The 26,357-nt window shown below is 40.0% G+C and overlaps 1 protein-coding gene across 3 annotated transcripts in view; it reads right to left on the bottom strand.

The window, feature by feature from the left end:
* The window catches only part of unc5db (unc-5 netrin receptor Db), a 134,373-nt gene that overhangs the window by 32,759 nt on the left and 75,257 nt on the right, over nucleotides 1-26,357 (bottom strand). For 2 of the 3 annotated variants that reach the window (XM_027141929.2, XM_047818957.1), the window contains exons 3-7: nucleotides 13,198-13,341; nucleotides 10,769-10,872; nucleotides 3,907-4,087; nucleotides 2,375-2,542; nucleotides 174-338 (exon numbers count right to left, since the gene is read on the bottom strand). In XM_027141929.2, the coding sequence (XP_026997730.1) occupies nucleotides 174-338; nucleotides 2,375-2,542; nucleotides 3,907-4,087; nucleotides 10,769-10,872; nucleotides 13,198-13,341 (762 nt within the window). Of the gene's footprint in view, nucleotides 1-173; nucleotides 339-2,374; nucleotides 2,543-3,906; nucleotides 4,088-10,768; nucleotides 10,873-13,197; nucleotides 13,342-14,045; nucleotides 14,195-26,357 lie in introns of those variants that run through there. The other variant, XM_047818958.1, reaches the window with a different exon arrangement.

The following is a 26,357-nucleotide window of genomic DNA, read 5'->3' as shown; positions in this document are numbered from 1 at the left end:
TATTCATCTTTTGAGTTTATCCCTACCATCAAGGGTCTACAAGATTTCATAATTTAAAGAACTGTAACTGAATAGAATGATGATGGAAATCAGAGCAATGAGGGTAATGGCTTATTGATGAACCAGACAATAATGAAACCTGCTGCTGCTGAAGAACTCTAAACAGGCTTTACCTTGAGTGCACAGGTCTCCGGTGCAGTTCTCCACATCATGACTTTTACCCTCGCAGGCTCTCCCTCGGTTGCGAGGAGCCGGAGCGGTACACTCCCTCCATCTCTGCCTTTCGCACTGGGCGTTACATGCCGTCCACTCACTCCACTCGTCCCATCCTCCGTCCACTGAGGACAAAGAGGTTAAGACTAGTTACAGAGAAAGGATTTGCAAAAAAAAAATCACATTCACCAATCACCATGCTGATCACATTTTCATCAATCTCGTTCTGTCTATTTGAGAACTAAAGGAAGCCCTCAATTTTCATGTCACGTGTAATTTTCCATTGCGTGTAAATTAGCCAATCCAACTGCACCACATGTCACATTGACAGCTCGAGCTATGCCAAGAATCATCGCGTGTATGAGCGCCCTAGAGGAAACAATTTCTTGGTTATTACATCGCAGGTTCTTAAAGCTCTCCATGGCCGAGTGAGGCTCCTTCCCTGCTCATCTAAATGCAAATGATGTTTGTGTGTTAGTGCTAATGCGGCGCAGGTTTCAGGTGTTAAGAGCAGGTGCTGTATGTTGCTTGCTCCACACAACATGTCTTGCTAATGTATCTGATGAATTCTAAACAGTACTGGGCTATGAAATCACCGTCTTGGGACAGACCCAGTGCCGTGTGTTTTTAGCCCAGCTGAAAACTTTCAGCTTGGCTAAAACATTTGTATCTGATTTATAAGCCTTTATTTTCCACAGTCAATAAAGCAAAACAAAACAAGAATAAAGAGATGGCGACATTCAGATTGATCTTTGGAACCATCAATGTGGCGCTTAGCACACACACACGCAAAAAGACAAATATTTATAGTGATCCAGATGTTGCGGAAAATTCATACATCACACGTCTGCTTAACGCGGAAGGCGGAGATGATCGATGAAAATGCTGCTGAAATGCTTTTCTGCAGAAGCGAATGAGCCAATTCCTGCCACCGTCACACAAAGACGTTTTGAAGAATGAACAATGCGGCTGGAGCTCTCAGTGAACGTGAGTCTCAGTAAGAAATCGGGGATAACAAAACAGCAGCTTTTCCGTTCCTAGAAGAAGCTGTAATCGGAGTAATCTTCTTAAAGGAGTCTGAGGCTAAACTACTTCATTTGAAAAAACGTCGATAAAATAAAGCGCTCTGCTATGCTTTAAAATTAACTTCTTTTTTTTTGAGTACGGCGTGATGAAGCGGCTCGTATATAAATATGAGTTTTAAGTTGCTTTTCTTGAGAGAAGTAGCCCAGGCAATTAAATCAGCAGGATATTGCCTGGCGCAGCTCGGAGAGCGAGGTGATTATTAAAAGAACGCTGAGAAGTGGGCCACGGCCGGGTCCACTGGCACTCACAGGGACCCGGACTAATTTGTTTGCATGAAAATGGGGACAGGACATGAGCAGGTGCTAGACGGCAAGCGCCTCCTTCCTGTCCTCCAGGATAATGTGCAGGACAGAGTCATTACAGCATGCTAGCTGTCAAATTTAAAACTAATTCTATTCATATCTGTAGGAATCTGTTTCTAAATGGTGCAAAAAAAAAAAAACCTGTCTAAAAATGAAAAATCCCCAACTGCCAAGTCACAGATAGACACAGTTCTCTCTCAGCTATCAATCAAAGCAACAATAGCCAATCCCAGGTACTTGTTACTTACATGTTTATATCAACAGTTTACAAATGCGCTGTTTGTTTAACAAAGAGTAAATGCAGTTGCTGAACTGGTGATGTTTTGTTTATATGGAAATGTTGAACTTTTATTAGTTTTTTTTGGGAAGAGTCTCCGGTGTTGACTTTTTTCTTGGTAACATGAAAAGTTGGTGTTCGATTTATTGATTTAGTTTATAATGGCTGGTGAGGAAACAATGTTTTTCAAAAGGTAGCTTTCATCATCCTCCAGATTTAGAGGTAGAACTGTTGGTATAAAGGTGTAGAGACAATGAAGAGGTGAAGTGTGTTTCCATATAGCTGGGTGGGTTTGGTGACATGTAACTTCCTCTTAACTATTAAATATTTTTAAATAGAACATGTTTTTTTCGACTTTGCTGACATTTGGTGAAACACCTCTGGTGTGATCTTACAGTCTGGATCCTGAGTGAGGACCGTGAGGAATTTAGAAGTGACAGATGGTGAGAGTTTATAGCAGTGTGTAAAGGAGGTGATGGTGTAGAGGGGCACTGACCGGGACACAGAGCATTACAGGTGCTCTTCTGTACAGACATGCCCTCGCAGAACACTCCACCGTTCAGAGGAGCCGGGTTAGTGCAGGTCCGAGAGCGCTTCTGTACTCCTCTGCCACAGTCCACACTGCACTGAGACCACTCTGTCCACAGAGACCAGCCTCCGTTCACTACAGAGAGAGACGGTGTGTGTGTGAGAGAGAGAGACAGTGTGTGTAAGAGAAAAACAGTGTGTGTGTGAGAGAGAGACAGCGTGTGTGAGAGAGACAGTGTGTGTAAGAGAGAGGGATTGTGTGTGTGTGTGTGAGTGAGAGAGAAAGAGAGAGAGAGAGATAGAGAGAGGGGGGGGCAGACAGATTAAAATACACAGAATATGGACAGTGAAATACACAGATGGATGGATGGAAGGATGAATAGATAGATAGATAGATAGATAGATAGATAGATAGATAGATAGATAGATAGATAGATAGATAGATAGATAGATAGATAGATAGATAGATAGATAGATAGATAGATAGATGTTCAGTTGAACAGGAGAGACAGACAGGTTTGTGATGTTAGGGCTGTTTCACTAAAGAAGAACTGAAGAAGTGGATATTTCTACCCATCTCTCTCTCTGAGTGTGTCCTGCCGCTGGTCTTAGTTCTAGTGATGGTGTATGTGACTAGTTTCGGGACTGTAGTGTGAGTGATGGATGAGCACACAGTGCGTGTTTAAATGGGATTAAGACTGAGCAGCTTCACGCATTTATAAAGACGTATTGATTTTTAATGCTGCGCTGTAATTGACTCTCTGGGCTAAGGATTAAGATTCCAGCACATTCATGGAGAAAAAAAAACAAACATTTGTCCCTCCACAAGCTTTCTGAGCTGTGACTGAACACACTGAGAGGATCGAGGATTTCTTGTTAATATAAATAACAGACTCTGAAATGCTAACATAGCTAATAGTAAATGCTAATAGAGAGTAGTTTGCTACTAAATGCTAAATAGCCAGTGGCTTTCATTTGGTAGTAAGCAACACAACCATTATGGGAGCTGAAATTGTTTTTTTCTTCTTAAAATAACACTAAATGTTCAGAAAACATTACATCAGTGTAAGAGCACTTTGTTTTAGTGCTAATGCCGACCACGCAGTTACAATCTGAGCCTCAGTTCAGCTTTATGCAAAGTTACTCTTGGGAGAGGAAGGAAAAGAAAAAACCTCCCTCAGAGATCAACACTTTAAATTCCTACACTTTAGACACAATGCTGCAGGATAAACACCAACTCTGGCAATTAGAGCTAGCTAATTAGACGTAGCAAGTGTCACACTATTTGACACTGAAAGCACTCCCAGCGGTGTCTTGCCTAGTAGGAAAGTGGATGTGAAGGCAGGATTGGGAAGAAGTCTTTGCTTCTACTTGGGAAAGTCTAACCATTTACTATAATGTGTAACTTCCACCCATATGATCAGATCAACACCATTCACTGGAGTCAGTGAGGAAACTGAGGAACATGACATCATGGGCACATGGATGTGTGTGTCTTACCAAAGACTACCACAGTAGCTGTGGCGCTGCGTCTCTTGGCGACAATGTTGCTGGCCAGGCAGGTGTAGTTCCCTGAATCAGAGAGTCGCGCTTCATTAATGATCAGGTTGTGGTCAGCTCGAGTGTCAATGTTGTCATCATCAAGCGAACTCAACAGCTCATCATTCTTTAACCACTCCACCTAAGAGAGAAAGAGACAGAATCGGAATCTTTACTATATACAGTTATAACAGACTTCTGCCATTGTTCAGCGAGTTGGTTCATTTGGCTTGCGAGTCGACTCTTTTGAAACTCAGTACTTTTGTTCTAAGACAAAAGTCAGACAGTTTATTTTTGCTAGGGATTGCTAAGATTGCATAATTATAGCATGAACGTCTTCCTCCAAAAACGTTGCTTTGAAAAAAGTAACATAAATGATTTAGAAAAATAAAAATAAAAATGAAAGGCATCAAAAATGTGTGTTCTAATATACTTATTATAAAGTTAACAAATGCATACAAATATGGATAAACAGAAAGAAAGGAGAAAGAAAGAAAGAGAACAGGGCACATGTAGACCTGGGTATGCAATTATCATATAACCTATTAAAGTATTATCGTTATTGGTTATTTAAGTATATGGGTATCGGATTTATACCCGGACGTTATATCCGCTGTGTTTTGATACAGATAATCATATATCCCGGACTTTGTTCTCCCTCTCTTTTTGGTTAATAATAAATGAAAGGTGTTAATTAGCATAATAAAGATGAGCTCATGCACAATCATGTCCGTGTGCGCTGTGATGTATTATACACACCTAGAATATGAAGTAGATCATTAGGAATATTTGTCCTGGTGGTTAACTGACTTGTTTGTGCGGTCGTTCCGTAATATTAAATGTAACTATAAACGGATAAAATGGGTCATGTTAACAATGGAATTGTTCAGTATGTAACTCTAAGAATGTAATTCTTTACATGTGGTCTTTTCCACACTCCGATCACTACATAATACACACTCACACCCCAGCAGGAGAAAAGTGTGGGCTGGAATGAGCCATGTCGAATCATGGTGGCTGTTTAAACACTGGAAAAGAAATGAGATGTAAGAGAAAAGCTGTTGATGAGATCAGGAGGTCCCCTCCCTCCAAATGGCTCTCATTATCATGCATTCATTCAGCTTCAGCATCCGCTTTATACTGGTCAGGGTCACGGATTAATTAAAGCAAATTTTAAATAATGAATAAATTAATTTGAGTCTGGCGGTGAGGTCTTGTGCCTGAAGTTGTGCATCTTCCCGTCTTTGTGTTTTCATCAGTTCTACATCTGGGAAATCTGGGAGTTAAAAGCACCAATTTATGCAGCGTGAAGGCCGAGTTCCTCTCACAGTTCTGCATGCTGGTGCATGTCTCTCTCTCCCTCTCGCTCTCTCTCCCACCCTCTCTTTCTCTCTATCGCTCCTCTCTCTCTCTTGTGTTTTTCCTCTTATCCCCAGGCTAATGATGAAAAGATGCTGAGGAGAGGGGCAGCAGACGGGAGGAGAGAGAGAGAGAGAGAGAGAGAGAGAGAGAGAGAGAGAGAGAGAGAGAGAGAGAGAGAGAGAGAGAAGATTGAGAGAGACAGTAAAGAGAGAAAGTGACAAAACAAAAAGACTGGGTGAGAGAGAGTCAGAGAGAGAAGGTGATGGAGGTGTGAGGCGACAGACACAAATTAGCCGGGCTAAGTGTGTGGCAGAGGATGTGAGAAATGACAGTCTAATTGGCACATTTGTTTCAATTATGCAGCATCCACTAGATGCCATTAGTGCTTTGGTCGCGTCGCTAAAGGACACAATTGGATTAGCGCTGAATTCCTTTCATTTATTTACGCCACCGTTTCAATGTGTCTTCACGTCTCCAGATAGCAGACTGGATTCACCCTGAGGATGACGTCCGGATTTTTAACGTTCACTGGGAGAGATAAATAATTGTAATTTTCCGCTATGGCTACTGTCTGTTGTGTATGGTTACTGCCTATTGGTATGGCACACACTTAGGACAGGGCTTGCAAGTTTTGAAGACAGGCAAGAGTGACATTTTTCTCTGTGGGTGAACGAGGATGATGCTGAACAATTCCAGAATAGGCTTTTTTTCATTGGTTGTTGCGTTAAATCTTACCCAGATACAACAGTGCTATTTTCTGATTGGCTATTGTGTAGCCTCTTTTTTTGATTGGCAGGCTTGAATAAGAACTCCAGGGGAGACGCGCTTGATTCCTGCCCGGTTCCATAGAGAGAGCGGACAGAAACATTTTGGGTGCTGCGGCATATTAAATATATGATAAATAGTACGTTTTTCTGCGTAACAAATACAATGTGTGGTGGGAGAGTGTGACAAAAGACTGAAATGAGTGACTGTCACGCTCAATGCGTGATACTTGAGAGCCCTGCTTAGGATGAAACCTCCGTCTTCTACACAGAGGAAAGAAAGAGACAAAAATTGACATCTAGTGTGTGTGTGTAGTGTGGTTTGGAGTTGCTGAATATCTTATCAGTGTAATTATTGTGATTAAGTTCTATACATCATAAACTATGATAGGAATCCTTGGGGAACTCACTCACATACACACACACACACACACACACACACACACACACACACACACACACACACACACACACACACACACACACACACACACGCACAAGCACAAGCACACGCACACGCACACACACCTCCCCTTCCCTCTCTCGCTAACCTGGCATGCTTATTCCTTCTTCATGTTGACCTTACACTTGGTTTTCCAACTTGAGGGATTTCTCACAGACCAGATTTCTTCGGACTGAAACCCTGAAGCTTTGATCCGAATATGTGAATGCGGGCGAGCCTTAAAATAGAAAATACTCCATTACGTTTGTGCGCTACAAGGTCTTATGTTCTTTATTCATAGTCTTATGTTTTAATCATAACTGAAACTACATTGACCCCGCTGTGTACCACGGACGTATTTGCACTGAAAGGTTATTGTCTGTTTAAGATGTCGACTTTCCCTCATGATTTCCTGCTGACGGGAGACAGACTGGGAGTGCAGTTTCAAACCTGCCCTTGGTAGTAAGCATAAATATGCATGAATTGATTTCCTTGGTGATTTACACACTCATTTGCTTCTTTTCTAAATCAAAGGATTTTAAAGTATTAATTATTTTAAAGTATGTTAAAAGTGGCTTAGTTATATAAACAGCTTTATCCACCATTCCATTTTTTTCATTTTTTTATTCTTTTTCCCTTACATGCTTCTTCCTCGCTCTCATCCACCTGATCCCACCCCAGAGGCTCCTCCAGACACTTTCAGACACTTTTCGTGTTTCCCTACATGACAGAACACTTTTGCACACCCACTTGCAGAGGTTGCCTAGGCGACGCGTGTGCATTCCCTCCGAACCGGGAGCAGATTGAGTCTGTCGCTGGCGCTAATTCCATTACTAGCAATATGTCTGTGAAGATTTTCAGACTTACATTTGTTACACGCAAAAGGAAAATTGACACAGATGGCTAACGGACCTCGGCAAAGAACCTTTTTCAGTCCCATACACACTGAGCCAAATAAAAAACAACACAAACAACAAAGACGAAACTCCAACTCCTATAAGAGACATGATTTATAGATACCATCCTGTGTGTGATGTGACCACTTTTTATATATACAATATTGTTAGCATATCAGATTCTCCTAAAATGTCTCCATGAAGGTAAAATGTCTCCATGAAGGTAAAAGCCATTTGTTTTTGTTAATAGACCGTTGCCAGTTTATAACTTTCTGCTCTGGTAGCTCATTTGTAAAATTAAGAAAAAGGTAAACACCAGGCTCCAAGGACAGAATGATAAGCAATTCAGCATCCATGTGTTTCATATCGTCTTCTCCAGTCCAGTAGACTTCTGCTACAGCTTATTGATCTGAGCTTTTATTTCTCTGTGCTGTGGTGTTCTGTTTTAATCTTTTTTTTAAAGGTAACCCGTACACTTGACTTGCTTGGCCCTCTGAGTTTGAGTTCAGAAAACTTTAGTTCACTTCTTGAAATGTATCTGTAACATGATCCAAAAGAGTGCAGAACCAGTAACTCAGACATTTCTGCGTAATCAGTGCGATGTACCTCACACTGTGTGATGTATTCACACTTAATTTATTCTCAAACCCAAACAAATTATTTTTAGCTGTTGAGCTGTTCTTATAAATATTAAATATACCATAATGTTGTAGTTATATATTCATAAAAATTCATGTCTAATTCAAATATTTGTGTGTATTAAATTGGTGATTATATAAAATGAACAAATAAACAAAGGTCCATTTCTATAATTAAAAAATTCCAATTAAATCGCATAATAAATCACATGATTGAAGTTAAAGATGGAGTCTGAATTTGCTTCCTTCTATTTTTCTGCAATTGGCAAATCTGGCTGTTGAGTCAGATAATGCATGTATAATGAACCCTCTTAACTTCTTCTTGTTTGCTTCCTTGGCAAAGAGTTTTCCTCCGTCTCCTGCTCCTCATCCACAAATTGGTAGATTGTGGATTATTACTGCATTTCACACTCATTCTAGCAACATGGGAAGGCAAATAAACAATACGCTCACCATTAAGTCGGGTAAAGTAACAAGAAGACTGTTGCTAGGCAACTGGGAAACATGACTAAAAAAGCATAAGGTAGCTAATGACTGTGGGTAATGACTTGGATAGCTAGCACTTAGCCACTGATGTAATGGTATAGTAACCAAACAAGAATGTTTAAAACTGTCTTCGTTTTAATGTCAAAATTTGTTAACAAGCGAGCAATTACTATACAGATAACATCGTGTAATTACATTCCGGACTGACAAGTATCCTAACGTCCTCTATAATGAGAAACATGAATATGCACATCACCTTGTTAAATTGGAGCTATGTGGAACATCTTGACCAGAAGACAGTGATGATCATACAGAGTCTTCTCAAAAACTTATAAGACATAAAATAAACCTTACTGCCTCCAACCTTTGGGTGCGATACAATAATTTCTTAACATTTTAAGCATTCAGACATTACCTGTACTATTACGGAGTGATAAAGTCCACAAGTTGAAACTCATTACACTCTCTGAAATAGATTGTGTCAGCAAAATAATTTACGCCACAATCATATTATTAGAACGATGCTGATTGGTTGATCCTGATCTTTAGGGATAGCTGTAATGGCTCGCATCAGAAACTCTCATATCTCTGTAAAGGTCACTTCCATTCTCCTGCACAGTATGTCTATTGTGGTGCTCAAGTGTATAAAAAAAATCTGCTTTATTGGTTCATATCTGCAGCCTTTGGGTTCTCCTGCAGAGCCAAAAATGCCACGGCAACATGGGGGGTGCATGAATAATAACAAAATGCTTGTTGGTCCAATGTATTCCATGTATGAGCTTTATTTTGGTGCGAACATAAAAGTAACTTAGTGGAATAATGCTAGTGCATTGCTAATTTGGATTGGTGGCAGTTTATTTGCATTTTTTACCCAACAGAATAACTGCATTTACACTACCGCCTGCTACAATCCCCAGCAGAGACAGGACATAAACGCAGGAGTCCATTTGACTTAATTTTGTAGATGTTCACTGTTTATGCCACTCCAGATACATAGTTTTAAGTGCTTTGACAATCAAGAAGCTGATACATTTTTATTATAACCAGTGTTGTAGAAAGGCAAATGATGTGTGACACGATCTGCATGTTAGCAGACTAATTAAACTAGCAGTGTTTGCTGTATGAACTCGATCAACGACAGATACCACAACATTTTCCTTCCGTAGTTGGTGAGTCCACAACATTTAAACCCCTTCCAATATATGAATACTTGCTCTCCAATATCTAGGTTTCATTATACTAGACACAGACACATTTTAGATGGAGATTCCTGCTCAACAATTGTTTTAAATAGTGTAAAAGCATTTGATTTGAGGCACATCTCTACACTTGAACTACAGGTCTAAATGCAGAATTTCTGGCCCTATCCTGAACATGACCCCATCTCGCTTAGACATTTTTTCACTAGTTGGTTTAACCCCATGTTGATAAGGTCTATAGCACTTAACCTGTATATCTTGTATATCCATACCTGTATATCCATAGCATATTCATCTGTATATTATCCTGTTCATACTATAAATACTGTACTCATCGTGTAAATACTGTACATCTTGCACTGGCTGCTTTCTGCTCTTCTGGTTAGATGCCAAACTGAATTTTGTTGCTTGTACTTGTACATGTGTAATGACAATAAAGATTAATCTAATCTAAAGTTAGATCTATCTAGTGTATCCCTAGTTACCTCTCTGTCCTAGTCCCATACGTTTGTGTAACGTACAGTATACATGTATGACCTTTACATGTCTTTTAATGATTAACATTACTGGATTAGCCCAAATGATCCCAAAGAACCTTACTGCAGTGATAAACTGATGCAAAGTAAAGTGAAAAGCTTTCATAACCCTTCAGTAGAGTGAGAGGAGTGAGACAGCTATGTGGTGTAATGCAGACTAAAGGGCCGAAGGGCACTTGAGGAAGGGGAAAGTGACATGCCACCTCCATTTTAGCCATGATTAACAACCTGCTGAGAGTCTAACCTCACTGCTCACACACACACACACACACACACACACACACACACACACACACACACACACACACACACACACACACACACACACACACACACACACAGCGTGCCCATCATCTGTGTGTTCATGACCCCTACTGTGTACCTCTGCATGATTAAACCTCAGGGCATGTGCTCAAGTTCAACATTATCTATCAGTAACCAGCCAGAAAAATACACTGAGTGAGAAGGGTGACACACACACACACACACACACACATTACCTCAGCAGCAGGCACACCCTCTGGAGGCCGGCAGTGCAGAACGATCATGCCCCTGATGGGAACCTCCTTCCCCTGCGGGTCCTGTTCAAAGTTCTTACGCAGATCTGCAGAGAGAGTGAACATACAAGTCACATACCACATAACATGACATTTAACAAGCTTTTTCCATATATAATAATTCATTAACAACTTCTGACCAATCAGGTTGGAGAATTCAACAGCACTGTGTTATAAAGCAAGATGACTAAGGACAGCCAAGCTGTCGTTTGTTTTATTGTTTGTGTGTGTGTGTGTGTGTGTGTGTGTGAGAGAGAGAGAGAGAGGGGGAGAGAGAGGGAGAGAGAGAGAGAGAGAGAGAGAGAGAGAGAGAGATACAAAACCAAAAACCAGTGAAATCTGTCGCTATAGCTAGAGTCTCTCATATTTTTAACATCAGTGTATGCGAACAAAAAGAAAAGAGGGGGAGCAAGCGAACAAGCAAACAAACGACAGAAGTGCTTGGTGTAGCTGTGTGTATTTCACTATCTCTGACAGCTCTGCAGTGTTCAGTGCTGTGTTGTGTTTTCTCTCTCCTCCACTCTCGGTTCAGAGGCGCTCACATTGAAACACATTCAACGCCTTTCTTTCTGTTTTGAGAGGTCGCAGTGACACACGCACTCTCACTAGGGAAAAAAAACAACAACACTGGACGAAGGTTGTCTGAGCAAGAAAAAAAAAAGAAAGAAAACAGTGAAATATAAAATTAACATCTCATACTGGATTGACAGGTTAATTTAACACACCATGAAAAATGTTTTTGTGAAACTTATTTCCTCTGCACTGGGGAAAGTTTATAAAGTATGGCCTGCATGTTTTTCATTGTGGAATATTACTTCCACAGGAAAAAGGCTTCTACCTGCTTATGGTGACAGGGAGCTTGCTTTTTTCTCAGCTGAGCTGATTCATCTGATTTGTTTGATGATTCAGTTATATGTATCAGATGCAGATTCGTTTGTCATTTGTCATCGCCTCCCTTTCTGTAGATTTGTGATGGACAAATAAAATGAGGTTTAGCCAGGTTTAGCCTGAAGGTTTGGAGTCTGATGCTGGCGACCAGTGTCCTCGGAGAGTGTAAGAAACGAGCAGCTCAGCTTGGATATAACTCGAGTCGGATATTTGCGGTTTCACAGATCATGTGTTTTCAGCTGAAAATAAATAAATAAATTAAAATACAGAAAGCTTAAAAAGCTTAAAAGGTTCTTATAAAATGATCATTTACAATAGAAAGCAGTGGCTCACACCTTGAGGCAGATCACTATATGCATTTACATTTACAGCATTTAGCAGACACTCTTATCCAGAGTGACTTACATTGTCCTATTTCAGTTTATACACCTGAGCAATTGAGGGTCAAGGGCCTTAATCAGGGGCCTTGGTGGGCCTGAGATTCGAACCAATGACCTTCCGATCAGTAGTCGAACACCTTAACCACTGAGCTACTGTACCACATCCCACATTATATATCTATATATATATATCTATATATATATATCTATATATATATATCTATATATATATATCTATATATATATATATATATATATATATAGATAGATAGATAGATAGATAGATAGATAGATAGATAGAAACACACACACAAAAATCCTGATGTATTATTTAGTATTTAATAACATATTCCTTTGCCACAGTATATATAACATATTCCTTTGCCACAGTAGTTGAAACCCTAAATAAAACATCTGGAAATAGCTACTATGTGCTTTACATTATTGAAATATACACTGTGTAAGAGTCTTGAGAATAAAAAAATATGTCATTAATATGGTATTAGAATATACAGTATATATAAATATACATACATAGACACATGGAGGAATGTAGTGTATCTAGTATATAAAAAAACATAAAAAAAAAAAAAAAAAAATCAACCCAGCATGGAAGTACACAGAATTTTCAGAGAAAAGAAAAAAAAGAAAAACTTTGGAAACCTCACGGCTGCATTTTTCACTCACTCGACATTTAATGCTCAAGTTCATTGCTAATTCTTTATGTGTGACTTTCAATAAATAATGAAGGATTAATAATAAAGTGTTTTTATGCTCACTTTACCTTCTGAAAATAGACACTGTCCCCGTTATTTATTTCAGAAATTCCAGCACCATGACCGCATTAGATGTTGTGCACAAAGCCATGTTTCATGTGTTAAGAAATGGATGGCACATACAGGCATGTTTTATAAATAGAAATATATGAAGGGCTGTTGAATTCTGGATTCTGATTGGTCAGGAGATTGTTTTTCATTTTCTATAACTGTGATTTTTCTGTTCAGCCACAGCTACTTCTATATATATCGTAATGCACTCGTTCTACTAAAATCTATATATGCAATTGTGTGTGTGTGTGTGTGTGTGTGTGTATGAAGGACTCACAGGCGATGCGCACGGTGGCTTTACGGCTTTTTGATGTGCCCAGGTGACTCCATGCCACGCACAGGCACCAATAATCCTCAGGGCCATGGAAATCCTCCACCTGCTGCCGAGAGATGTTTATCATCACCTCACGCACCTTCAGACCTGAACACATTGAGAGAAAATATACACATTCCTTTCAGTTGCTTTAGTGAGTGAGAAAGTAGACAGGAAGTGCCATAATTTGGGGGTGTATAAAACACACCGATGTATAAGATGGCCCCCACTTTTCCAACCCAAAATTAAGTGTGTGTGTGTCAGTGTGTGACACAGCTGTGGAATGAAAATTAAATAATAAAATCTAAAGAACATGGCAAACTAAATAGGATATGGAGGGACGGATGGAAGGTTAGATTTAAGGAAGGATAGACTGATGGATGGAGGAAAGAATGCAAGTAAGGCTTGTTGAAAGGGTGGAAAGAACAAGGCAAGAATGAAGGCACAAGGGTTGAAAGAAGAAGGCAGAAGTACCAGTTAGATTGTAAGGAAGGAGGGATTCATGGATGGACGGAAAAATTTAATAAAGGATGGACTAATGGATGGAGGGAAGGGGATGTAAGTTGGATATTTAAAAAGACCTCTGGTCTCAGGTTGCACTTGTTCTCTTTCTCTCTCTCTCTTTCTCTCTCTCTCTCTCTCTCTCTCTCTCTCTCTCTCACCCTCATACCAGATTGACCTGCTAAAGTACTGCATATTCATCCACCAAACAAAAAACAGCTTCTGCTATCTTCTAAGAAATACATTTCCAGGATTATTTTTCCTCTGGATTTGAGACACGGCATCGCCTTGGAGACAGCTTTCATTTTTACCTGGACTGGAAGGTTTGAGGGCTTTCATCTGCATGTGATTTTGTTCCCTGGAGTTTCTTATGTGGTGGATTAGAGAGGAAAATCTGTGTGCTGGGGGCACACACAACAGTGTAGTGTTCATATCTGACACACACACACTCACTGTCGCTTCTTCCATCCTAGTGTTGTGAAGTACAGATCAGTAGATAAGGGAGTTAATGAGGTTAATAAGGAGCAGATGTGAGCTCTCATTAACACTCGATCACACGCACTACCTTACACCTCTCACCATGAAAACACCCAGCCTTCGTAACACACACCTGCTGCGCTCTGTGTGTGTGTGTGTGTGTGTGTGTGTGTGTGTGTGTGTGTGTGTGTGTGTGTGTGTGTTGAAAGCAATGACAATAACTGGGAGCACATGAAGACCAGTAGTAGGTGCAGGACTAATGGGCAGGATTGAGTCGTGAACAAACTCAGTCTCACTACACTCACACACTTTTACTGGCATTAGGGTCATTTTGGAAGTCACTTATCTCAGGTTGGAACACTACAATCTCTGCCTCTTTCTCCATTTCTCTGTCTGTGTCTTTTTCTGTCTCTCTCATTTTTTTCTCCTTCTCTTTGTCTCTCTCTCACGTTCTCCTTCTTACATTGTCTATTTTCTCTGTCTGTCTCTCTCTCGCTCGGTCTGTCTCTCTCAGTCTCTCTCGCTCTGTCTGTCTCTCTCAGTCTCTCTCGCTCTTTCTGTGTCTTATGCTTTCTCTGTGTCTCTCTTTTTTCTTCATCTGTGTCTCTCTCCCCCCTCCCTCTCTCTATCAGACCAGTTTCATTTTTATCCATCTGTGCTTTAAAAGCTCAATTTATGACGCTAGCGTGTTTATGTGCTCAGGGAATGCTTTATCCAGTCACGAGTTAATTGTGACAAATTTACCAAGTTAATCTTGACAAACGCAGCTAATAATCGAGCCTTTGGAGCAGATTGCTCTGAGAGTACTGTGAAAGAAGGGGATGTGCAGCGCTAATAGACACTTAGTGATGAGATCTTGTGCTTGATAAGTGAATTTGCATGTGAGAGAGAGAGAGAGAGAGAGAGAGAGAGAGAGAGAGAGAGAATGTTGAGCAGTCCTGAGCTATTGCCCTTGTCTTAACTCATCATAGAGAGATACCATGCGGTGTATGTGTGTGATGGTCATGTGGTCATCAATAGCACTTGCATTGCAATGCCATTTTATCAGCTCAGACTGCTGGGATTAAAGAGTTACTGCAGCAGCAGTTGAGGCTCCTTGCTGGGTTTTAATTGGCTGCTGGCGGCATGAGGCTGACATGCAGTGCCACATGTATACATCATCTACCGCTGTAATATCACACTCTCATATCCAGCTGTTAGGACGTATCCAGCAGTGTACAGAATAAACGGCCAAGTTCTTGGCCACGAACAAACAAATACTTTCAATTCAGCAGTTATCAACTGCTGATTAATGTTTAATAGCATTTTTTAAAATTACATTTCAGAAACATTGCATTTTGGTTGATATTAATGAATATATTAATTCTATTGTTTGCTAAATAATAAATATATAATGCATAATTTGTTGATGGCACCACAGTGTATAATCTACATCTATCTGTCTGTCTGTCTGTCTGTCTGTCTATCTGTCTGTCTGTCTGTCTGTCTGTCTATCTATCTATCTATCTATCTATCTATCTATCTATCTATCTATCTATCTATCTATCTATCTATCTATCTATCTATCCCATCTAACTCTCATGTGTTTCTGGTGGCCTACGTAGGGACCGTCCGCAAATTTGTGGGGCTATGCACGACCTGTGCCCAACACAAGAGCTCCAAGACTAAACCTGCTGGGCTCCTCCACCCTTTCCCCATACCGAAATGTCCAGGGTCCCACATTGCCGTTGACTTTGTTACCTGTCTGCCCTCCTCGGCCGGCCATGAGCCATAATCTAAGTTATGTACCGGTTCTCCAAAATGGTGCACTTCATCCCCTTAGCCAAGCTCCCCACAGCCAAAGACTCCAGCATGTCTTTTGACTACCAGGCTTGCCTTAGGAAAATTGTTTCTGATCTAGGTCTCAGTCCAATTCTTGATTCTGGAAAGAGTCATCCTTTCATCAGGGTTCCACCCCCAAACATTGCAATCAAAAATTGGAGATGGCTCTTCGTGATACTAGCCGCCTCTTTTTTCTAATCAAGAGCTTGAAGCATCAACCGCAAGCAGCGCCCGGCGGGTAGCTACCATGTCAGGCAAAGTGTCTGGCTTTCTACCAAGGACCTCCCTCTCAAGGTGTCTAGCCACAAGCCCACCCCTTAATTTGTCTGACCCTTTCCCATCTCCAAGATACTTAACCCTTTTGCTGTCTGTCCCTAGGATCCTGCGGATCCATCAAACCTTCCATGTGTCCCACCTCGAACCTGTCCAATCTTCTTTTTTTTCTCCTCCAGACCCCCTCCACTCGCCCGGTTCAATGATGAAGGTCCTGCATTCACGGCCCGTCGCCTCCTGTGATCCAGACATCATGAGAGGGGAATACGGTTCCTGGAGTATGGGGAGGGATTTAAAGCCAGAGAAGCCTTCTTTGGTGCCGGCTCGTCACAGCCCTGACCTTCTCACCAAGTTCCACAGACTACACCCGGGTCAACCGGATGGGTCATCATGAGACCCCCTTAGAGGGGAGGGTACTGTCAGCAGCCATCTTTGTTGTGGCTCTTCCAGGTTGGGTGCCATTTTATACCCCATTTTGCTATTTAAGCATGCTGATGTCCTCCTTGCCAGATGGTCTTTACTATTAGCCCTGCGCTCTTGGATGCCTTATCCCTTAAGATTAGATTTCAGTTTTGCTTTCTTTTTGACGGACCTTTTTCTCCACTGGCTGATTCTTTGCCTTCTCTTTTTTTGTTGGTGTTTTCTGTTGAAGATCTCATCTCACAGCAGTTGTTTTTTCTCATGACATCGGCTTTGTTTTTCTCTCGTTGGAATTTCGGAACTATTTCTCCCAGCAGTTGTCTACTATTTCGGTATTTGGAATATTATTTGGCTTTGTATTTTCCTCGTGATGTCTGCCCTGTTTTTTCTCGTAGGATTGTTAGAACTCCTTCTCCCAGAAGTTCAGTTTATGGATTACTATTCAACTATATAGTTATACTTTTTTTGGTTTCTGGATGTTTGAAAAACATTGTAAAAAAATGTTTTGTCATAAACTGTTGTGTGTGTGTATATATATATATATATATATATATATATATATATATATATATATATATATATATATATATATATATGTATATATGTATATATATATATATATATATATATATATATATATATATATACAGTATGTATACAGTGGTGTGAAAAAGTGTTGGCCCCCTTCCTGATCTTTTAATTTTGCATGTTTGTCACACTTTAATGTTTAAGATCATCATTCATTCATTTTCTACTGCTTATCCAAACTACTCGGGTCACACGGAGCCTGTGCGTATCTCAGGTGTCATCGGGCATCAAGGCCAACCCAATGCACGGCACACAAACACTCATTCACTCACGCAATCACACAATACGGACAATTTTCCAGAGATGCCTTTTTTTTAACCATGCATGTCTTTGTACCGGGGGAGGAAACCGGAGTACCCGGAGGAAACCCCCGAGGCACGAGGAGAACATGCAAACTACACACACACACAAGGCGGAGGCGGGAATCGAACCCCCAACCCTGGAGGTGTGAGGCGAACGTGCTAACCACTAAGCCACCGTGCCCCCTTAAGATCATCAAAACAAATTTAAATATTAGTCAAAGATAACACAAGTAAACACAACATGCAGTTTTTAAATGAAGGTTTATATTATTAAGGGAAAACAAAATCCAAACCCACATAGCCCTGTATTTTAATTAATTAATTAATTACTTTTTATTAGAATTCTGCAGCCAAAAACAATTACATATAAATATTATATATTCAATAACCTCAATCAATCAATCAAGTCCCTCAACCCTCACTTGTTCAGTAGTATAAATAAGATACATTTAAGTCATTCTGGATGAGGGCATCTGCCAAATGCCATAAATGTAAATGTAAATATTTTTACATCCTGGCACTCGACTCTCAGCGCCGTGAATTCCAGCTTTGGTTCTGCCCAAGAATTTTCTTCCAGGTGAATAAGAACCAAATTTGACCACTGTCACTGCTACATATTTATATCAATTTCTTATGAGTTCAGGGACCTTCCTGTTTCCAGAACTCAAACCATACAGAGGAAGGCTCCCGATTCGACCTGACAGCAGTTCCTGAATCATCTGAGGATGGACAGTGCAGTAGGGAGTATGCTGTCACCATGTTGACCTTCATGTATGTGTGCGACTGGGTGCTGAAGAACGCTCATGCTATTTAAATGCTCATTGCTGATTATCCCTCAGTTAAACGCGCTAAATTAGCACACTAGCATGCATTTAAAACTCTTATTTCAGGGCAGACTTGTGAATATTCATGAGAAAGCTGCCAAGCTCCCTGGTGAGAAAATGACTAATGTGGGGGTGAAACGCATTTTAAATTCTCCACCTATTTATTTCTTTAGTTATGATGAAAGCTGGAAAACATATATTAAGTTAATGGTGCAGGAGATTAATGTGCAAGCACTATTAAAGAGTCCATAGTGGTGTACTGTAATCATTAAAAACAGCATCCTTGGTCATGTTTTTTGTGCCAGTCATTTTCAGATGCAGTGTGTGTTTGTGTGACCCTTACAGTTAAGTGACACAATCCACTCCATAAATGGACATGACATTTCACTTTAGTGCTCAGATTCAGTGGTGCATTAATGTCATCCTGCATCATGCTCTTTGCTTCCTTCTTGCATCGTGTGGCACGCAAAGCACAGCAAAAGCATGAGGCCCAAAGCCTCGTGGGACAGAAATACCAGAAACTAAGTATCGGTCTGAAGTGGAAATGGATGCTTGTCATGGTATTAATCCGTAATCTTCTGGACTTTTAAGCAGAATGAAATTTAAACTGATGAGTCATATGACTTATATAGTGATAGTACTATTACAGGCTCAGATCTCAGAGACAATTGCACAATACTGCCCCTGTGTCAGGCTAAATAAAGAAATAAAGGCTAAAGTAAAAAAAAAAAAAAAAAAAAAAATCCTGCTCAGAGTGTTGCACCAATTTGAAGCACTTGAATCTTTGTCTCGAAATGATTTCTTTCTTTAGGTCATCTGCGTCTTAACCAATCTGGTTCTTTAGGTCATCTGAGTCTTTAATTGATTTCTTTAGCTAGTTATTGCTAGGGTAGATAGTGTAGGAGCCAAAAATACAGGTCTCTGTTGGGTTTTAGCCCAGGTCTGTTCTTGGGAGTCTTGATTGACATGTTTTCTTGGTCAGAACCTTGTTATACATGACTGGGTCGTGTGCTTTGTCAGAGACTCGGTAGCAGGCAGGTATGCACGAAGCCTTTGTATTTAGTTGTGAATATCCTGCTGAGAAGCTACATGGGGCAGATCACAAGCAGAAGTGTGATCAGAGGCAGAATCACATTTACTTCCAGGCAGGTTGAGGTCAAAATCAGGAAATAACAAGAAGCAGAAGGTGGAGTCTTGGAAACTATAAAAACTGGGAAACAGTTTTTTAAAAAAAAAGGCATTTTGAGGAACTGCTGTAGTCTTTATAGAAGTCACATGATGGAAATAAGCACACAAACTATCACAGGAGAACATTGGGCAAAGCAAGAGTTGCCTGTGGGATCTGCACTGTATAGCTGCAGAAACATTTCGATGGAAATTAGGCTGTTGAAATGAATTATTACTCATAGAACTTTACTAATAAACTGGCACAATGTATCTAATTGTATCATCACACTCATACGTCTTAGATGAAAAGCCCATTCCAGAATGTTCTACTGGGAAGACTTTCCGCTTTTTCTATTCTTAGCTACACATTATATTGTTAAACACCTGCTAAACAAGTTCCTAAATGCCAAGCGATGCAGCATTAGGAAAAGCTGACATTTTTGACTTCCATATATCTCAGCATTTTCTTGTCTTTTAATTATTATCAGTTCTGTAAACAACCAAAATTTAAATTTTGACTGCCAGATATTTAAAAAAAATAACAAGAAAGAAACACTTTGTGGGGGCTTGTAGATTAAAAGATGTTTAATTCATTTTCACATATTGTACTCCGCTTAGCGCTGTAATTCTTTTAATAACATCTTCCCCCGAGAGTCTAAGAGATTGCTTTATGTGGTGAATCTAAATCACGCTCCCCCAGGGGGCTTTTTGGTTCACAGCTGCTCCGTTCTCGTTCGGCCCTCTGAAGAAAAACTGAACCGGTTAAAGTAGCATGGCCCGGTGTGCACTAATCTGTTCACAGTGCTAAAATCTTTTCTATTTGAAGATCCCGAAGTTGTGCCTTGTTAATTCTCTTTGTTATCTGGGATTAGAGAGCAAAAGCAGAAAACGGCCGCTCCAGACCGGATGCCCCAAACTGGACGACCAAGCATAACATTTTATTCTTATGTTTGCTGGCCTTCGTGTGAGGCTTCAGGAAGCAAGCGCTCTTCATTTCCTAATCGAGCATCACTATAATGATTAGATGAAGCGAATGCCCTGTGTGCCTTATTGATCTCAGGGTTTTTATCTCGTATGGTGTGAAAAGAATGGCGCCTTTTAAGAAATGGTTCAAATGTGTGGAGACAATCTTAAGCTGGTGTAAACGAGGTCTCTCCAAGAGTTTACTCAGGAACAGATTTTCTTTCCATATAATGCTTTATATAATGGTTTAATATTATTCTCTTGCCAAACATAAAAACTGAAATCTGAAAAGATCTCCGCTGTAACAAACAGGAGCAAACATCAATCCACCAAATGTTCCTCGAGTAGAAGTAAAAACATACAAATAATATCTTCTATTACTGTTCATAGCATTCATCTATATGTCTAAAGCACTTCTCAAAATCCCAGAATAAATCTGATACTAAAAACACAAAGTGTCTCTTCAATTGAATGAAAGTCAGCGTACAAGTTGCAAATGCATTCATCTCATTTCCCCTGGAAGTCTTGCCCTCGTTTCCTGCTGTACCTTTAAGCCGCATTTCTGCTTGTTCCTTTAGTTCCACGTAACTCTAAGCCGAGCCTGTCTGCTTTCATTTAGATTATGGATTAGCGTGCTACCGGCCCCTGGTCACCTGTTGTTTGCTAGCCAGTGCCGATTCTTGAATCAGCCTAAAGTAAAGCTGTGTACTCATACCTTACCTTGACGCTGGCTATCTTGCACTGTGTTTAATACGGTAACTTCTGATCCTGATCTGGGAGGATGGAGGAGAAGAAAAGATCCTGGAAATATTGGAAGGTATGAAAAATATTGGAAGGACTGAGGCACTTGTTCTTATTCTGTGTGTCAACAAAATTAAAAGTCTGAAATTAAAGGCTGATCAGGCTGGGCAAAATAAAGATGAAGTAATGGTAATAATTAGGACTTAAGAGAACTGAAATGAGGAGAACGTCTAGAAAAGAGGATTAAATGATGAGGAAGGGTTAAATGAGGGTTATGAGGTAGACGTGTAAGGTAAGGAGGTAAGTGAGTAAGGTGAGGAGGTAGAGACTTAAGATGAGGAGGTGAGTGGTAAGGTGAGGAGGTAGGTGAGTAAGGTGAAGCAGTAAAGGAGTAAGGTGAGAAGGTGAGTGAGCAAGATGAGGAGGTGAGTGGGTAAGGTGAGGAGGTAGAGGAGTAAGGTGAGGAGGTAGGTGAGTAAGGTGTGGAGGTAGAGGAGTAAGGTGAGGAGGTAGGTGAGTAAGGTGTGGAGGTAGAGGAGTAAGGTGAGGAGGTAGGTGAGTAAAGTGTGGAGGTAGAGGAGTAAGGTGAGAAGGTGAGTGAGTGAGTAAGATGAGGAGGTGAGTGGGTAAGGTGAAGAGGTAGAGGAGTAAGGTGAGAAGGTGAGTGAGTAAGATGAGGAGGTGAGTGGGTAAGGTGAGGAGGTAGGTGAGTAAGGTGTGGAGGTAGAGGTGTAAGGTGAGAAGGTAGGTGAGTAAGGTGTGGAGGTAGAGGTGTAAGGTGAGAAGGTAGGTGAGTAAGGTGTGGAGGTAGAGGTGTAAGGTGAGGAGGTAGGTGAGTAAGGTGTGGAGGTAGAGGTGTAAGGTGAGGAGGTAGGTGAGTAAGGTGTGGCGGTAGAGGAGTAAGGTGAGAAGGTGAGTGAGTGAGTAAGATGAGTAAGATGAGGAGGTAGGTGAGTAAGGTGTGGAGGTAGAGGAGTAAGGTGAGGAGGTAGGTGAGTAAGATGAGGAGGTAGGTGAGTAAGGTGTGGCGGTAGAGGAGTAAGGTGAGAAGGTGAGTGAGTGAGTAAGATGAGTAAGATGAGGAGGTGAGTGGGTAAGGTGAAGAGGTAGAGGAGTAAGGTGAGAAGGTAGGTGAGTAAGGTGTGGCGGTAGAGGAGTAAGGTGAGAAGGTGAGTGAGTGAGTAAGATGAGTAAGATGAGGAGGTGAGTGGGTAAGGTGAAGAGGTAGTGGAGTAAGGTGAGAAGGTGAGTGAGTAAGATGAGTGGGTAAGGTGAGGAGGTAGGTGAGTAAGGTGTGGAGATAAAGGGTTATGATTTAGGACTTTCTCATTTATCCAAAAACTCAACTCATAGAATGTCCCAAATGATAATCAAAGTTTTTTCTTCATTGTTATTTTTTTTCACACTGAAGTCCCAGCATCTCTCACTGATGTATATGTAAATGTTTCATCACTGTAATATGCTTCTCGATGCACATTCCCTGATATTTTATCACAGATGAAAGGTGCTATATAAACACAGATTACTGCTGTTTATTCCCCACGCTCTGCGGGTCCAGGAGCTACACGTATGCTTCTCAGCTGTCATTTATCAGAAAGAGATGATGACAGAGGCGCATCGAGAAGCTCCTCAGCCGCTTCCCTCCTCACACTCTTTCATACTTCTCTACGAAAACAAAACTACCATATGATAAATAGCTTGCTGGACAAGATTGCTCACAGCATGTTTACGCCTGGCAACAATCGTCAGGAAGAGCTTTGACGCGAGTCAGGAAAAATAAAGCGACTCGTATGAACAAGTGTGAAAATGGTAGAGTCTGATAAGGTAAATGGTAGGAACTGTTTTGTTTTTTTCTAGAAAACTATCAGAATTTTCCAGAATGGCATTTTTTCAGTTTATCCTGTAAAATAGATGCAGTTTAGCCTGAACCGCTCTAATCCTGATGAGGCGGATGTCAGAAAATGAAAGCTGCTGATTTTGTGCTGCTACTTTGCAGTTCTGATGCTAAAAGGCTTCACAGGTCTGGTGTTTGGAGGAATTTTTATCCTTGTGATATTTAGTGACGTTGGCGTGATACAAAGCATCTTAAGTTTGCATGAAGATTGTAGTAATATGGCTTAGCTTGGTTAGCGTATGCAATTGACTGCAAAAGTTTTTAGTGTTATTAGAAGCTATTCGAAGGAGCAGATTAATACATTATAAGCCTCTGATTTGCAGCTGCGCTATCGTTAGAGTTTCTGTTATAGGAACTGAATAAACACCTCAGGTATAGTGTTTAGGGCCGAGCGTCGTCAGTGTCGGCGTCACAGCCCAAACCAATCGTTTTTGCTTATTTCCAGTCAAAACAACAGATTATTTATTTATTTATTTATTTATTTATTTATTTATTTATTTATTTATTCATTCTCCGCTCCACACCCTGACTTTAATCTCAGATTTTGCTTAAGTACTTTAAGTGTGTGTTTTATTTTTATACATCATTTTCCCCTAGTTCTCTGCTTTAAACACCGCAGTTTGGAGCAACTGAAGCAGAAGAGAAATCAGGATCTAAAACAAATAAAGTCAATTATTCAGCGATGAAAACGTAGAGTATAAAATGCTCAAGATTTATTCCAGTAGTGCTGTTTTGTTTGCTTAAATGGACTACCCTAATGCGATTAAGACGAGCAGATATACAGTAGGGAAAACACACACACACACACACACACACACACACACACCAATTTTCCTGCTGCTAACTTGCCATCACTCATTAACGGACCTCATTATTTCCAGCAATGTGGAGAGAAATCCATACATGTCCTCTTTGGCTGACCTCAGGCATTTTGGGTCAGCAGGAAAAATAACTGCATCCAGTCACAGCTCTTTCTTTCAATAATGGACCCTTATTCCCTCACACACACACACACACACACACACACACACACACACACACACACACACACACACACACACACACACATATATAATGCCTCACTGTCCGAGCTGTAAACTCAATCATCCGACAGCACGGCTAACAAATTCAGTTCATTGGGTTAAAATTGCTTGTCTTTATCTCGCACTACAGTATATTCTCCGTTTGTGCTGCACGATAAATCATATTGCAATTGCAATCGTGATATCAAGCCTGTGCGATTATATGACGCAAAATGCTGAGATTTTATGAAATTAATAAATAAATGCATGTGTGGACATGACAACCCATTCTCTCTGAAAGCTGTTTGCCTATTTCATACACTACACCGCTATCCGCCAATAAAAAAAAGACCAGTGAGTTTCAGTTCAGGCAGTGATCTTAGGCTTTTCATTAATCAGCATTAATGTGTTATTTTATATTTTAATTTGAAAACGTTTCGTATTTTTATTTGTTGTTGTTGCTAGTTTGAGTTTAGAAATACAAATTTCAGCATTATCAGTAATCTGTGTGTGCATTTTCCTTGAGAACCAAGCAAGTTGACTCATGATACCATTTGTTTATTATATCGCAATCGCATATCGCAATCGCAATATTGACCTCAATAATCGCAATATGACATTTTCCCCAAATCGTGCAGCCCTATTCTCCGTTTTGATTGGTCAGAGGTAGAGAAATATTTATATATAAAATATTTGTTGTATTATATAAAAAATATAGGGAAAAGGAATACATGTAATGATACATTTTATTTACAATGTATTTTAATAAAATGCTTCTATTAACCACTGTTAAAATGCTTTTATCATGATAGTTTTTTTATAATTAATATGTGATGTATCAAAGAAATTTATGGAATAAAATGTGGACAGATTTTATTTTGTAAAGATTTTGAAGATTATTTCTATTTAGATTTCTAAAAGTGAAAATAAATCAGAATTGAGAAAGGTTGTATTTTGGTCTAATTGTCTAAATTTGGTCTAATATTTAAAACACGTTTGTGGTTTTTTTTCACACGAGCGGCTAAAAGCTGCTCCAGAACATCACTGGTGTTTTAATGCCTCTTTAACTAGGAGACAGCTCAGAGATTGATTTGGTCTAATCACAACGTTTGGATCTGAATTATAGATGAGAAGCCTGACCTCATCAAAAAAAAAAAAAAAAAAAAGGAAGAAGCAATTATTGATGACCGTGTGTAAATAAATCCAGGCGTAGAAATGGCCACTCTTATCAGTAACTGTCCCATTTGAGACTACACATTAATCCCAGATTAGAATCTCTCTTACCAATGATGTGAAATTTAACACTGAATTAACAGAATGCTACGATATTTTGTATCCGTTGTGGCTGCTGAATGCTACTGCCGTGCTGCCATCTCCTTTTTAAAAATGAATCCCCTGTTGGCTGTTTACAGTTTGAGGTCATCCTGAGCTGAATTTCTGCCTAATGTAAATCTAAAATTAGACATTAATAAAAGATTCATAGTTTAAAATGTATATGAATAATAGATTTAATAATAAATCTTTTGTCTTTTAGTTATCATTCATTTTTTATTTTATTATTTGTATCATTGTTATTCTAACCTAACTGTACACTTTTGTTTGCTTTGGGACTTATGTTTTCACATGTAGATCCCTTGGAGGTACATTTTTTTAGTTGCTAAACTTTGAGCAAGCCCATACTGCTCAGTTGTATAAAATGAGATAAAGCCTCTGCTTAACAGTGTCTCGTCTAACCAGTGGTGTAAATCTAAATATTCTAGTGTAGTTCGACTTCACGAATCTGCACCTTAAATGTTGCATAGTACAAAAGAAATGCAAGAAATGTTATTTCTACAATGGACAGTGTAACAAAACAATTTAAAGTGCTAACACTGTACTGGGTTGTGTGATTATTTCCCCAAAGTGTTCCATGTATTCTCTCATTTCACTCCAGAAAACAGAAGTCAGACATAGAATAAAAGTTGTAATGGGAATGTCTTTTAGCTAAAGCTTGCCGCTCCACATTGGCGCCGTTACCGTTTCATTCGTTTCATGCTCACTTTGCTGATTTTCCAGCCCAGGAAACAGTCTGAAACAGTTGATTTGGGCTCAGATTGCCACGCTGGCCTCCTCTTCACTCTGTCACCAGGGT

The sequence above is a fragment of the Tachysurus fulvidraco genome, chromosome 9 (genome assembly GCF_022655615.1).
Source record: "Tachysurus fulvidraco isolate hzauxx_2018 chromosome 9, HZAU_PFXX_2.0, whole genome shotgun sequence".
In the NCBI taxonomy this organism is placed as follows: Eukaryota; Metazoa; Chordata; class Actinopteri; order Siluriformes; family Bagridae; genus Tachysurus; species Tachysurus fulvidraco.
The sequence above is the reverse complement of the archived record's forward strand: the minus strand, read 5'-3'. Positions and strand labels throughout refer to the sequence as shown.